The sequence below is a fragment of the Syngnathus typhle genome, linkage group LG8 (assembly GCF_033458585.1).
Source record: "Syngnathus typhle isolate RoL2023-S1 ecotype Sweden linkage group LG8, RoL_Styp_1.0, whole genome shotgun sequence".
In the NCBI taxonomy this organism is placed as follows: domain Eukaryota; kingdom Metazoa; phylum Chordata; class Actinopteri; order Syngnathiformes; family Syngnathidae; genus Syngnathus; species Syngnathus typhle.
This window is the reverse complement of record NC_083745.1, coordinates 2,810,631-2,825,482: the sequence shown is the minus strand read 5'-3', so window position 1 is coordinate 2,825,482 and position 14,852 is coordinate 2,810,631. Positions and strand designations below refer to the sequence as shown.

At 43.4% G+C, this 14,852-nt stretch overlaps 3 protein-coding genes across 8 annotated transcripts in view; 2 read left to right on the top strand and 1 right to left on the bottom strand.

Annotated features, from left to right (window-relative positions):
• The window catches only part of LOC133158120 (potassium voltage-gated channel subfamily KQT member 5-like), a 28,965-nt gene extending 23,183 nt beyond the window's left edge, over positions 1-5,782 (bottom strand). For 3 of the 6 annotated variants that reach the window (XM_061285044.1, XM_061285047.1, XM_061285045.1), the window contains exon 1: positions 5,225-5,782. In XM_061285044.1, the coding sequence (XP_061141028.1) occupies positions 5,225-5,577 (353 nt within the window). In that variant the 5' untranslated portion in view covers positions 5,578-5,782. The remainder of the gene's footprint in view (positions 1-5,224) is intronic. The other 3 variants (XM_061285049.1, XM_061285046.1, XM_061285050.1) reach the window with 2 other exon arrangements.
• cnrip1b (cannabinoid receptor interacting protein 1b) lies at positions 5,743-7,959 on the top strand. The gene is made up of 3 exons (XM_061285051.1): positions 5,743-6,720; positions 7,194-7,338; positions 7,418-7,959. The coding sequence occupies exons 1-3, from the start codon at positions 6,542-6,544 to the stop codon at positions 7,580-7,582; spliced, it is 489 nt and encodes a 162-aa protein (XP_061141035.1). The 5' UTR covers positions 5,743-6,541; the 3' UTR covers positions 7,583-7,959.
• A 644-nt stretch (positions 7,960-8,603) lies between these two features.
• ppp3r1a (protein phosphatase 3, regulatory subunit B, alpha a) lies at positions 8,604-14,738 on the top strand. The gene is made up of 6 exons (XM_061285218.1): positions 8,604-8,823; positions 11,381-11,420; positions 12,552-12,728; positions 12,854-12,913; positions 12,997-13,181; positions 13,365-14,738. Exons 1-6 carry the CDS (start codon positions 8,821-8,823, stop codon positions 13,410-13,412), a joined length of 513 nt encoding a protein of 170 aa, XP_061141202.1. The 5' UTR covers positions 8,604-8,820; the 3' UTR covers positions 13,413-14,738.
• Positions 14,739-14,852: the final 114 nt, after the last annotated feature.

The window sequence follows — 14,852 nt, the reverse complement described above, 5'->3', positions numbered from 1 at the left end:
GATAGATAGATAGATAGATAGATAGATAGATAGATAGATAGATAGATAGATAGATAGATAGATAGATAGATAGATAGATAGATAGATAGATAGATAGATAGATAGATAGATAGATAGATAGATAGATAGATAGATAGATAGATAGATAGATAGATAGATGGACGGACAGCTGCAATTATTTGGACAGTATAAGGGAGGAAAAGTCACCGAAAACTTTTTTTTTCTTTTGATAATTGCCTCATCAGACACACACTAAACTGAGCGCACACTTATTGCGTGATTAGCTCGCATGTCACAGCACATCCGCCATCCTCAACATCCCTCCCAATGTTGCACATTCTCACCCTGACTTGTGACTGATGTCTGCCTTTGACACTTTATGGCGCAAAAACGCTTAATGTACGAACGACACGCAACCAGCTGCAATCCAACGCTCGCGTGGATCATGGCGACAGAACGCGAGAGGTGTGATAAAACAAACACCAAATCGGAGTTTAAACTAGTTGGTGACATATCGTGACGCGTGAGTGTGAGTAGTGGCTTAAAGCAGATTTTGCATCCGTCTCTAGTCAATAATCATCTCCTGTTTTTTTTTGTTTTTTTAAATCAATTTAGCTTTTAGAAGGGACCTATTCAGAAATACTCACATTAAACCTACAATTTATTGTTTCTATTTTTACACTTATGGTTGTATTCCATTACATTGTGCTAACATGATTTCTTTTCCAATTGTCTCTACTGATATGACAATATCACCCGGACCTTGGATGATGTGAGATTTTTGAAACATAAAACATGTGCCTTGGCTCAAACAGGACAGCAAATGCTACACCACAGGGACATTTAATCCCCCTTGAATACAACGCCGAGTGTCACATTAAGCTACACCTTTAAATATATCTTTTGTTGTACTGTATAAATAACCCCGAATGAAAAAGAACAGAGATGTGAGGTCTGCATAACAGCTTTTCTTTCCAATGAGGTCACGCTGATTCATGTAATAATAATCGTCTTTTGACACCGACTGGCTCAAAGCGCTGCTGATGCTTTGGAGATGGATGAGAAAGGCTCCTCCGGGGCTACAAAGGAAAAAAAAAAAAAGTCAAGACCACGGAGGAACTGCACCTTTCTCAAGCACGCATGCAGAAAGTAGCCATGGAAAGAATCTGTGGTTTGCGTGAGGTTTAGCGCCACATTAAAAAGAAGCACTGCGGGAAACCGCAATGGAGTGGAGCGCAACGGGAACGGATCTGCTTCCTGTAAGTGCGCTCCATAAAGACAATACACACGACCAGGGGTGTCCAAATTACAGCCTGGGGACCATTTGTGGACGTTCATTTTCTCTCCTACGCCTTAGATGTCAGACTAAAATATCAACACAATTTAATAAAGACTCTAAAACTGGGCAAGGGTGAATATATTCCAGTGGGATACAGGTTTGACAAACTATTTATTGCCTTAGCTTAGCATACATAGCATAGCATAGCATAGCAACGAAAAGGTCAAAAAGTGCCTCTGAAGATGTTTTCAGTTTCTTTGCCGTAAAAGTGTGACGATTAGCATAGCATAGCATAGCATAGCATAGCATAGCATAGCATAGCATAGCATAGCATAGCATAGCATAGAAGTGCTAAAGTCAATAGAAATAAAAAAAGTGTGGAAAATTTTGTCTTGGAAGATCAGCACAATAGATGAAATAAGCCGCTAAGACAGCGTTATTTACTTTCATGGCATATGTCTTCCAAAACATCCGTGGAACTTTCCGAATAAAAGCCTTCGTGACAAACATGATTTCCACCCATTGGAGATGATTACTGATCGCCTGACTAACATTGGGAGGAAAAGCCTTTTCCATTCACACCAACGTGAGCAGCTGTGAAAAGAAGATGGAGAGGTTTTTTTTTCTTTTTTTTTTTTTTGCACAGGACCATCAGCGCGATTGGTGCACACTGTCAAAATTGCAATTCTCTTCACTCAGACCAGTGAATGAGGCACCGAGGCCATTGACACCATGCAGGTTGTTTTTATTTTCACGCCTCGGGGCAGAACCTCACTTGGTTTTCATTCTGTTGATACCCCCGAGTGATTTAAGACCAAACAGTGAACTCAAAGGAAACAACACATACAGTACAACCTCCTTCCTTCCTTCCTTCCTTCCTTCCTTCCTTCCTTCCTTCCTTCCTTCCCTCCCTCCTTCCTTCGATGAACTGTACAGGCGGGCGATGTTTGAAATGGAACTATTTTGTCTCCGATGATGCGTAGCATATGTGGAGTATGGGGGGTGAAATGCTTGGAAGGGACTGATTGCAGAAAAACGAAAAGGAAATGAGACAACTCGAAGTGAAGAAAAAGGTTAAATGAACAATTTTGAGAAAAAAAAAAAAGACTTTTTTTTTTTTACCCATTCAAACCATTCCAATTTCAAAATACACAGCTCATTCAGAACATCTTGTTAGCCAAATAAAATTGGCAATAAAGAGAATTTGACATTGCTCCCTCCTCCTTACACAATTTTTGACACATTCAAACCATTCAACATATTTTGCAAGCTATTCCCAAATGTGAAAATAAAAAAAAATAATTAAATAATCATGTGAAATCCAAATAAGAAAATGAACGGACAGGAAACTGTGCATCATCTTGAGCGTGCGACTGTGGCTGGAAGTCATTTGTGAATGCGTGATTTGTCCCACAGACTTTTTTTTTTTTTTTTTTTTTTCACGCCATCTCATTAAGCAGCCGGATGTTAATGCTGCCTGTTTTCCAATGGGAGCACTATTTGGCAAAGAAGATTGCTCATGTTTATATTCACATTGTAGTCGGCAGTCCATCGATGCAGCTACGCATTGAAGATTCCACGTGTTTACATGGATTAAGAACACACACGCTCAAACATAAGCCACACACACACACACACACATACAGACACACACAAAACCGCATCTGTTTCAACACAACCGAATGATCAAAGTGAATATTTCTTTCATAAATCACATACTTTCTTGTGTTTGTCTGCGTCTCCGTGAGAGGATGACACATGTGTGTAGCATCTGACTCTGGGCGGTTTTAAGTTTTTTTAAGACAAAAAAAAAAAAGGAGAAGAAAGTTTGGATTGTTACTGGAAACTTTTTTTTTTTTCTTCCCCTGAACAGCTGAAAGATCCCAGCAAGTCGGCACGCACCTGCAGCGAGAGTTTAAAAAGTCAACCCGTAGCGCTAAAAATATTGAGGTTAGTGTTGTTATTTATTTATTTTAAATAAAAATAAACAATTTAAATAAATACATTGTTTTTGGAGTTTCATAAATTTCCATTTTTTTTTTCCATTATGTTGTTTTATTTTTGAAAGAAAAGAAATGATTTTCCAAATTGCAGGTCACAAATGCTAACCACTACACCACCGTGCTGCCTTTAAGTCCAAATCAAATGATTATATTTTCTCATCAGCTCATGTAGGTGCGCCTGTAACGCATCGCTGGAAGAGGAGGATGAGCTTGAGGAAGAAGCGTCGAGCAGATGTAACGACTTAACCCGTCGACCTCAGCTGTCCCGCCTGAGCAAATAAAAAAAATAAAAAAAACATCCACATCCTGCTACTCGCACATACAGTCACTTGTATTCATGTGGGCACGCTACATAGAGCAGATGCTCTAGCCACAGTTAGAGATCTTTTTTTTTTAAAATAAATTCACCAAAATATCCTGATAAGGATTTTCACTTTGACAATATGCTGTGTTTTATGTAAAATTTTGAGGTGGGAAAAAATGAATTGTAATCAACAAACCATACTTTCAAAACAGTACCGTAATTTTCGGACTATAAGTCGCCCCCCCCCCCCACCCAAACTATGGAAAAAAACGAGACTTATAGTCCGAAAATTACGGTATTTGACATGAAATTCTGGAGCCAAAAACGAAACTGAATCCCATGTGGAAATACGTCTGCGAATGGTTAATACGCTTCCTCAGCTGCGACTTGACTAATTGCTTAATAAAAAGTGCATGTTGTTTTTCCAGACACGCACACAATGGAAATGGGCCACTTTCACACCAAAGTAGAGGCGGAACTTTTTTTTTTTTTTTTTCCCCACACAGCGAGTCTCTCTGTGTGTCTCCAGATCATCGGGACGGTCACGCGAGGAGGCCCCCGGCTAATATTTCAGTCAGCCTGCACAGCTGACAGCTCGTTGACCTTCTCTAAGAGCCCCGGCGCATGTGCCGCGGGCTTCCAGTCTTACATAAGCGCACCGAGGAAGTTGTCGGTTGTCGAAGCGCGACCTCATCCAGGGTGCGAAATGCCGCCGGATGACACCCCGTGTTGTCATGAGCAAAGGTTCTCGATGTCTAATGACTTGATTTCCTCAAGTAGGCTCTGGTAACTTGTACGACTATTCTGTCACCTCGAGGGTGAGCCGCTTATTTGACGATGAAGTAATTAATCGGGGAATGGTATCTACTGAAGTGGAGGTCGTTCGTGATCAGTTGATGAGAAACTTTTGTTTCTCCGGAGCGATGAGGCATTTCTTTCTGCAAGTGGATGACACATTTAGCAATCATTTGAGGAATGGCGGTTAGATAAAGCCATATTCCCGCCTTTGATGGGTTTTGCGTGAAATGCAAACAAATCAGAGGATCATACGTGACCAATTAGTTGACTTACCGTCTGTCATTAGCTGAACTACTCATGCTGGACGAGAAGACATGATTGGAAGTTATTTCCAGGGCTTTGTGTATTGCTCCTTTCACCCCATTTAAAAGTCAGCAGTGCAGCTGACATGGCAGCCAGGTGGGTCGGGCGACCTGCTGACACTTGACGATTTGTCAGTTCATTAATTACGTGCGATGACAGCTCAAGGGATTTCGAGTTGAGATTCCGTTCAAGTTTTAAAATGCTGGTGGAGCTGAGGATGCACGGATGAAGTGTGAGTCAGCGCTTGGAATTGAAGTGGATCAAACTGGGAGAGGAGAACTTCACCATCCTCTCAATGGATGCGACAGACGATTGTTTACGTTTCAAACTTACCATAGAAAAGAGACTTAATAATCGATTTGATTTGTAATAAATTGGCCAGAATTTCTAAATATGCTTTTGATAAGATCATAAATTGTTTTGTCGACAATTATTGGGGTTAAAAATGACAATTGTATTGATTTGGGAGGCTGAGCACCCCTAAAGTTGACATTCAAAAAAACAGAATTATGATCATATTAATAAAAGTGGACTCACACAAAAGCGTGGTAGACGAACGCCCACTCTCGGGGTCTCTCCAAAACGTTGTACAGGTAGTTCTGGAGCCAACGGTAGCGCGCGTTCCTCCGGCCGCCCTGCGCGCTGTACGCCAGCGGCTTGCCCAGCAGGCTGAGCCGGGCGCCATGCTTCCTCCGGTCGGCGGCACCGGGCGGCCCAAACCCATCCCCGGCCACGACCGCGTGGTTCATCGTCGTCTGGCCGAACTCCACATCCCTCGGGGGGAAGTCCCGCGCCAGGCGTCCCGGGGAAGTCTTGAGCCAGATTCCGGAACCGACAACACCGACACCACAACCGCCGCCGCTCTCGTCGCCGCCGTGACCCCTCGGCATGGCATCACCGGCACGGGCGTGGAGGGCGCTGGGATACCGGCGGACATTCACACGGGGCCGGTGGTGGCTCCACTAGTTTAGGATCGATCTTTTTGGAGACTTTTAGTGTACACTCGTCATCTTTTATGGTAATGTGGCTGTTCGGTCCGAACACTTGTGTGCAAGACAGCGGAAGAGTGGGGTTGTGAAGAAGTGGATCCATGGAGACATTTGTGGGGAAGGGGTGGGGTGGAGAAGGGGGGGGGGCTCTCCCCCTCCCACTCGGGTTTCTTTCTCACCACCCTCCTTAGGTGACCGACTACTCAGACGAAGTACTCAGACTACTGTAAACTCATTTACTTGTATTTTTTAATTGCGTCACCAACTTTATTTTCTTTTTCTTCATTTATTTGCGCATAGTGGGCGAAGATTATTCACAATTTTAAAATTATATTTTTGTTCTGTAAAGCGCTTTGTTGCGGCGACAGCTGTTGTGAAAGGGCTTTATAAATAAAGATGATTAACCCAGAGTTATTTTACAGAGGAAAGGCAGCACCGCTCTACATTGAGACGAGAACATTACGTTTATGCTTTTCCAACACTGCCCCCGTGTGTCTTAATATTGTTATTACACTGCAATTCCATCAGAGATTTTTTATTTTCAACCACGTTTTTCTTTATACCACGGTATCATTATTTTAGAGAATGGTGCCCTAAAATATAATTAGACCTTTCTTTTTGTCATTTACGTTTCTATTTATAACTGTTATTTGGCAGAGAGAGAGAGAGAGAGAGAGAGAGAGAGAGAGAGAGAGAGAGAGAGAGCAGTGCTCGGGATTATCATTAGACACATTCTGAACATTGGATTGGGATTAAAGCATCGTGCCAGTCAGTTCAGCCTGCGCGCGCAACACTTTCCTTTTGCGAGCGGACCCATATGGTCTCAGGGACACCATCCCGGATTTAATTGGACCGGTGTGTGGACATGTCTGGCGTTCCCCAGCTCGTCAAAATCGGCATTTCGCTGAAGATGCTTCCTAACAACACTGCCGTCTACTTCAAATCCGACGGAGCCCGATTCGGGCAAACCCGAACCATCAAGCTGCTCACCGGCTCCAAGTACAAAATCGAGGTGGTGGTTAAACCCGGAGCGGTAGAGGCCACGTAGGTAGACCTCCATTTCTGATTTGATTTGGGATTCTATCTGACTGGTGACCTCAAATCAGGTTCAGGGATTAGCACAGGGCAGACAAGGACTCGAAACGTTTTTTTTTTTATCCCCCTGTGATGTCGTGATGAATGTTGTGTGTTTTCCCTTTATTTAATGCCTCAAAAAGATAAAGTGCAGATATTTAAATGAATCATGGAGCCAGGTTTTGTGAAAGTAGGTCACACACAAAGCATGATGCAAATGTCAGACGGTATTTGGGGCACAGCTGTAGAATGAATCACTTGACTTGGCAGCTAAAATAAAAAAATAAAATGAACCATATTATAATCAGCCGGGCCGGTTGAAATCCTAGGCCGACCTAAACACTAGGATGTCGGAACGAAAAGGTAAGCAGAGCTGCGTCCGTAACTAGGAGGAGCATTTTGCTAACAATGTATCAGCGCTTCATCATTTCTTTTTCTTGCAGGTCCATGACCTTGGGGGGAGTGACCTTTGCCCTGGAGCGGCAATCCAAGGACCCTCAGTCAGTGGTCTACACTGGTCTGTATGACACAGAGGGCGTGGCGCACACCAAGAGCGGCGAGAGGCAGCCGCTTCAGATCAGCATCGAGGTGCGCGTTTATTTCAAATCAGGAGTGATGTAGCCATATTTTAAATGCATTCAAAAAATAATCGGTGTGTGTGTCACAGTTCACCGAGGCGGGCACGTTTGAGACGGTGTGGCAGGTGAAATACTACAACTACAACAAACGGGACCACTGCCAGTGGGGCAACAGCTTCAACAGCATCGAGTACGAGTGCAAACCCAACGACACGCGCACACTCATGTGGGTCAACAAAGAGACCTTTATTTGACACACGGACTTGTTTGTCTTGGTGCATTTTGGAAATATCAAATTGAAAACATTGACATCTTGATTTTTAATGTAAACATCGATTTTAAAAAGTACAGTTAAACTGTTGTGTGGGTGTTTGTGAGTTGTTGTTTGGCAACAGCATGAGTATTTTTATAAATGGTAAAAAAAAAAAAAAGCTCTACCAGTGAGGTTGTGAAAGAAATGGTTTGTGTTTCAACGGAATGTTCTATACACTGTTTTGAACCCTGTATTTTTGCCGAGTCGACAGTTTTTGTATTATTATACGATAGTTTGCATCGTCTGTTTTCTCTCTACCTCTTCTAATCTGTGAAATCTTTATATCTGATATTTTTATGGTCCATCTTGTGTTTTTGTCCAAATATAATGTATCTTTTGTACAAAAGACATGCATTTAAATGCGTATTGTTTTTTTTTTTTGTGATTTATAATTTGCAATTGAACTATGCAAGAATAAAAAACACAGAACTGAAGTGGTGCTCAAGAGGCCATGCTAGCTTGTTTGTGTGACGGTGCTTTTCTGCACAGCTTTGCTTCATCTTTAAAGCCATTTAAAATTGAACTGTGGTTTAGAAGGTCCGGCGAGGATTTAACGAGCATGCGTGAGACAAACTTTGGTCTAATGATGGCGTGACTTAAGTATGTTAGTGGATTAAACGTGCAACAGAAGCAGTCCACTTGGATGCATAGTGCAGTGCAGGTTAAAAAAAGGCACAGTGCAGTGACGTTAAATCGCCACCAAGGGGCGCTCAAACAATTCATTACTGGGAGGGAAACCAACCTGGTAAGTATTTAGACATTTATAGAAATCATGAAAATGTTACAAATAGCCTATACAAGAAAATGTTTTGAAAAGAGCAAAACAAAAAACAATTGATCGACCTTTGTTGATTTAAGGTCTCAACCGCCACAAATCAAATAAAACTCGGGAATCCCATATTTCTGAACGCAACATCATAACCCCGCCCCTCAGTTCCTGGCTGTCAGTCAGAACGAGTCTCCTCCCCCTAGCGGCTCTCCCAAGCCGGTTTACCGCTGCAGTTGGAGCTTCGGCAAAGGAGGAGAGCGAGTCTGCAAAGAGAGCCCCCGAAGTTGCCTGTAAAACGCCGAGACGTGATCGGCTCTTCCCCCGCTTAGTGGACATACCGCGGCGGCGTTCGGAACGCTCCCTCCACGGTCTTCCTCACATCCCCTGGGTCTCCTCAACCGAACAGCACCATGGTAAGCTGTCTCGCGCGCTTTTTTCTTCTTCTTGTCGATCAAATACGCCATTTTATTGCTTATTTGGCTTTTAAAGTCGACGTCACGACGCCCCCTCCTCTCCCGAGAGGACCTTCCCTTTCTCGCCCACTTCAGTGGCTCATCGTCCTGTCCCTGTCAGAAGAGGGCGGTGGTGGCGGTGGGGGGGCTAGCCTGCCTGTCAGTAGCCTGAAGCCTTTGGCCCACATTCGCGCCTCTTGATCCCTTGTCAGTGGTCTTGTTATTTTTTTTTCCCTTCCAACGTTTTTCGTGTCAAATCTTTTTCATACAAGTATTCAAGAACGTCGTGTCAAATGTCTTATTTAATGCCCCCCCCCCCCCCCCCTTTGGTGTTTACAGTTGCAACTGTCATTTCCTAAGGAAGTAGTAGTTAAAGCCAGATAAACAGTAATCCAATGTTGCAAAACTGCAATTAAATATAAATGATCTGTATAATTAATTATCTGCCATGCACTTGTGAGGTTTGAGGTTCAAATCTTCATGTGCATGGTGTCTCTGCAGATCTTCTCCGTCCATAAAAATGCATGTTAGCATGAGGGTGTTTCCCTCATGCCCCCAGGGAGCATCTTCTCACAAGCACGATGAATACGTTTGAAGTTCTCTCCGCAGCATTGCGTGGCACCAAAAGCCACCGAACCACCGGACTGCCCCGAAACAAACTCACAGTTGACAAATCGCAACAACATAATTGACGACAACCCATAGGATGTCCTACGTGTCCATATTGTGCTGCAGAGCAATCAAACGCCGCTGCAGCTAATACGGAACGAGAGATAAGAGCTTCATTCGCACATTCACGCAGCCCACTCAGTTTTCAGTACATCGCTGCAGTTGTGTTGGCACCGCTTTGCAGCACTACTGGTGGGTAGTGGACACTTTTTCTATAGCGCTGGCCTTCAGCTGTATCAGATCTATCTGGATATTTCACATTTTCCGCACTTTAAACATTGTTCAAGTTGTTCCTTTTAGAAGGACGTGCACCTGATGTGCAAAAAAATGTAGATATATTTAGTTTTGCAGTGAAGCTTAGTTTCGAGCGCCAGTAGCTTGAAGCAAGCCCTTGACCTCCTTTTGGAAGAATTGTTGACTCTCAGCCAAACTGCCAGCTTGTTGCGAAGTCGGCCGGCACCATCGTATCCGTTGCTGCCGACCTGATCGGCAACTCGTATCCCGAAGAACTCGAGGTGCCGGTGGACTTGGCGGACTGAAAAAGGTGTCTTTTCAGGTTTTATTCAAGGTCTTATCTTGTCATATAAACTGTGATTATATGTGTGGGTTGACTTGTTATAGTGGGATATGCCCCCCCCCCCCTTTGCAGGTCTATAATTAGCTATGCTTATTTGGGTTGCCAGCTCTTACATATGCAAAATTAGTGTTAGCATTTATTGATTGCGAATGAAACATTCATTATGAATAAGGACGCACAATGCCGCCTCTCCTTCTCCATCCATCTTGAATTTATTCCATCTGAAGAGGATTGGAGTGGGTTTCCGCATGTGGATATATCCCGGGTGGTTCGTTGGATCGGCGGATTTTAATTTTTTTGCATTTTGACTTGGACGTCTCTTTAGTGAGCCGCAAGATTCTTGTCTGTTAGCTCGTGTAATCTCATGGCTAATTCCGCCCGTGTTTCTTTCCCGATCTTAAAATACCACAACCTCTCCTAGGCTGGATTTACATTGTAGGGCCTAGTGGCCAATTCCGATTGAGAGCTCGATTTATTTAAAAGAAAAGAAAACCTTGTACATTTCAATGACGCATATCCGATATGATTGAGTGTATATTTATGGAAAATAACTACCGTAATTTTCGGATTATAAATCGTGTTTCTTTCCATATTTTGGGTGGGGGGGTGACTTATACTCAGGAGTGACTTATATACATATATATTTTTCACTTTTTTGGGCATTTTATGGCTGATGCGATTTATACTCCGGTGCGATTTATAGTCCGAAAATTACGGTAACTCAACATTAAAGAAAATGAATTAGTAACCTGTAAAATCAGATTCTAATTCACCTTTTTTGCTATTTTGCATATCCGATTTGTAACGCACGAAAGCCAAAAAATGTCACTTGAACCGTAGAGCGTAAATCCAGCCTCAGGTTGTCTTGGCACACGGCGCTCATTGTCTATTTGTGGAAGCTGACAAATGAAAAAAAGGGGGGGAGTAGGTTAGTCTGCTGCGATTGCATCATCACGTGTCATGTTTCGCAGCAGTTTTGCAACAGGGTTTTACGCTCGGGGTTAACAGAAGAGGAAGAATGCGAACTTTACAGCTTGATTTCGAAAATATATTGCTCCATGTGGGGGGTTGGGGGGGTTGGCTGCCCGACAGACAATCCATTGCTGGCTCGGTTGGTATCGCTAACGGCTGCGCCCTGGTTCAATATGCCAAGCAAAACAAAAAACAGACGTTATGACCATAATTAGCAAAAGTAATTTTTCAGCAAATGTTTTGGAAGACTTTGCGTATGTCGTTCCAATATCAATAAGCTCTCGTTTCTTCTCTCCTCAGGGAAATGAAGCCAGCTACCCCTTGGAAATGTGCACGCATTGTAAGTATTGCCACCACTCAATTAAGCACCTACAACAGACTATTTACAGACTTCCATGATCGAGTTCACTTACGTTATGAAATTATCGCCACGACATCGCAGCTCGTTGTCGCTGGCACATGGAAGCGCTAAAACGGGCGCAACGTCACGTGCCGTTTCAATTAGCGCCGGGGCCGGGCTGTATAGTGAAGACGAGGCTCAAGGACTGCAAGGATGACCTCCATGGCGCATGATTAACACGTACTTCATTTGGAGATACACGTTTTGATTGGATAGTCCCATATTTTTTTCCCATCGCATAGAAACGATGTCAACATAGTAACCCAAACAGATGGTTAGTTGAGACTTGCTAGCATTAGTCTCCAGGCATAATGCCACAATCGAGGGAGGGGGTAGAAGTGGTGGTGCCGTTCTATAACGAATGACCCAGAACTCAACCCATGGAGGATCTCCGTCGGCAGCCTCTCTACCAACTCACCGGAGACTTGACCTCTATTTGACAGAGCTCGCGACGTAGAGAGATACGAGCAGGGAGCCTCGGGTCTTAGAACCTGGGCGTGTCCGGTGGCATTCCACCTCTGGCGTGCCTTTAACATGATGTCGAAATCGCGGCGGTACAGGATAGGGAGACGGTAGAGGTCTGTTGGAAAAGTAGCTTAGATAGTCAGCGAGCAAGGGGCTAGCATCTGGTTTCAAAATGTCAGACAGCGACAAATACCCGTTTAAATGTCGTTCAAGCTTGAGCCAGAAGCATGAAGGCGTCATTAGCCTGTCTGGAGTTTCTGATTGGACCTCCTTGTTGCGAAGGGGTTTCCCTGGGGGAGATTCCCTTGACTCAGATGGAGGGTCAGGTTTTTCAACTATAAATAACATTGGAGCGTAGGATAGTGGCCGCAGCAGTTTCACAATTCTTGAAGGTTGATCAAATCTAGAATACAATGTGGTTATCGATTCTAGTTCTGAAACTGACATCCTGGACCTTTTGGTAACCAGCAGATGTCTTCCACACAATGTGCCATCTGCACGCCGCAAGCCATATCCTTGACCTACTTGCAAGTTCTATCAACGAATTGGGACTTTTAAGATTCTTTCCAAATCGGCACTAAAACGTCTCATCTTTTCCCATCTCAGTCGACCCGGACGAGATCAAGCGTCTGGGGAAGCGCTTCAAGAAACTGGACCTTGACAACTCGGGCTCGCTCAGCGTGGAGGAGTTCATGTCGCTGCCCGAGTTACAGCAGAACCCTCTCGTGCAGAGGGTCATCGACATATTCGACACGGACGGCAACGGAGAAGTGGACTTTAAAGGTGGCGTCTCATTGCCCCCGGCGTTGCCGCGGAGACGTTTGTGTACTCTCCTCAGATATCGATACCGACTTATCGTACAGTAAGTCACCTCTGCGTTTGTTGACTTTGACCCTTTGCCGTCACAGAGTTTATCGAGGGAGTGTCACAGTTCAGTGTCAAAGGCGACAAGGAGCAAAAACTTAGATGTAAGTTAACTCTTGACAGACTATTCCTGGAACGAGAAAAATATGTTCTACGAGTTTGTTTTTTTTTCTCCCCACCCTTGCAGTCGCATTCCGGATCTACGACATGGACAAGGATGGCTACATCTCCAATGGAGAACTTTTCCAGGTACTAAAGATGATGGTGGGGAACAACCTAAAAGACACGCAGCTCCAGCAGATTGTGGACAAAACCATCATCAATGCTGACAAAGACGGCGACGGCAGAATATCATTCGAGGAGTTCTGCGCGGTGAGTCGGAATTCTCTCCGGACGGCGCCGATTGTACGATGAAGTGATCAAATATACGAAACAGCGGGGGGCCCCAAGATTGAACCCTGTGGAACACCATCCAGGAGTGGTGACTCCAAGCAACTAAGCGTTACAGAGAAGTTCTAAAGCACTCATTAGAACCTATTTCCATTCCTTTTGCAGGTGGTGGGCGGTCTGGACATACACAAAAAGATGGTGGTGGATGTGTGAGCGCACCACCACCTCCCTTCTCGACCTCTCTCCAGCTCGTGCAAGTTTCCCCGCCCAAGTTCTCCTCGACGCTCGCTTCCTCCGCCTTGCTCGGCTAAATCAAGAAAAACCCGCCTCAGTGTCCACCAGCGGAACATTTCTGTGTCGCTTTTCCACAGCGAAGTGTTAAGTGAAAGGCTGAGGCTGCCTACCAGGTAAAAAAAAAAAGAAAAGAAGAGAGAGACTGAAGGACGAGGAAGTGACTGTAAGATGAAGGGAGGGAATTCCATTTTTTTTAAATTTACATATTTATTTTGTTTTCTTCTATTTTATACGTCAGAAAAGTATGGATACATTCAGTCACACTTGACTTAGAACTAGATGGTCGGGTATGAAGTGCCAAGCTAACATATCCACGCACACACACGCACACACACACACACACACACACACACACGCACGCACACTTACAATTACTCAAAATGTATAATTTTTAAGAAATTAGAGGATTTTGGTGAGACAAACTTTAACAACTGTGAGATCATCTTCTCTGCAAAAAATTTCCTATAAAAAAAAAAAGGATCTGTCAGATCGGCTTCATTTTTGGCTAGACATGCCTGGAACAGTATTTTGCCCTTTTTTAGCATTTGTTAGCTGCTTAGCACTTTTATTGTCACGGGATGGGGCTGGAATAAGACTTTTAGCGTTTTGGGTAAATCGCTAAAACATTTTCGCAAAAAACAAAACAGCTTTCATACTATGTAAATTTTAAGACATGTTTATTGTTAAGACAGGCCTGAGATGACAAAATATTTCCAAATATTTCCAAGTGAATAAACTGGAAGTGGGTGGGCTGCTTTGAATTAATAATCAAAACTGGAAGCTGCATGATGTGGAAATGAGTTTTTCTTTTGTGCATGTATAGATGAACGCGTTTGGAACGAATAATCTTGTTTACACATGGATGCTGATGTGGATAGTAATCATCTGCACAAAATGGATGTTGCCAAATGGTTGGTCTCCACATGAACTTAACTGCAGTACAATGCGTGTCATAATATTAACCGCCACATACGCGTTTTTTTTTTTTTTCTTCAATATTTTGTGTATATATATATTTGTTAAACGCACTTCTGTCTCTGTATAGTTTGACTCCTTTATGCTTTGGTTTGGAAATGCTTCGTCTTGAGTTTGCGTGTGTGTGGGATATCAAATATTTACTGTATTATGATATAGTATTTAAGATTTTTGTTCTTCTGTTTTTCTGCATGCTGCGGGACTGTTGGAAACTTGATACAACTATATGAACTTGAAATACTGTTTAAATAAACTGAATGGTTAAAATGAGTTGTCCCTTTTTGAAACTAGCATTTTTTCTTTAACAACCTTTAGTTTCAGACATTGTATTTAAAAAAAAAACATTTTAATTTCCACACAAAATGACCAATCTGCACAAAATGG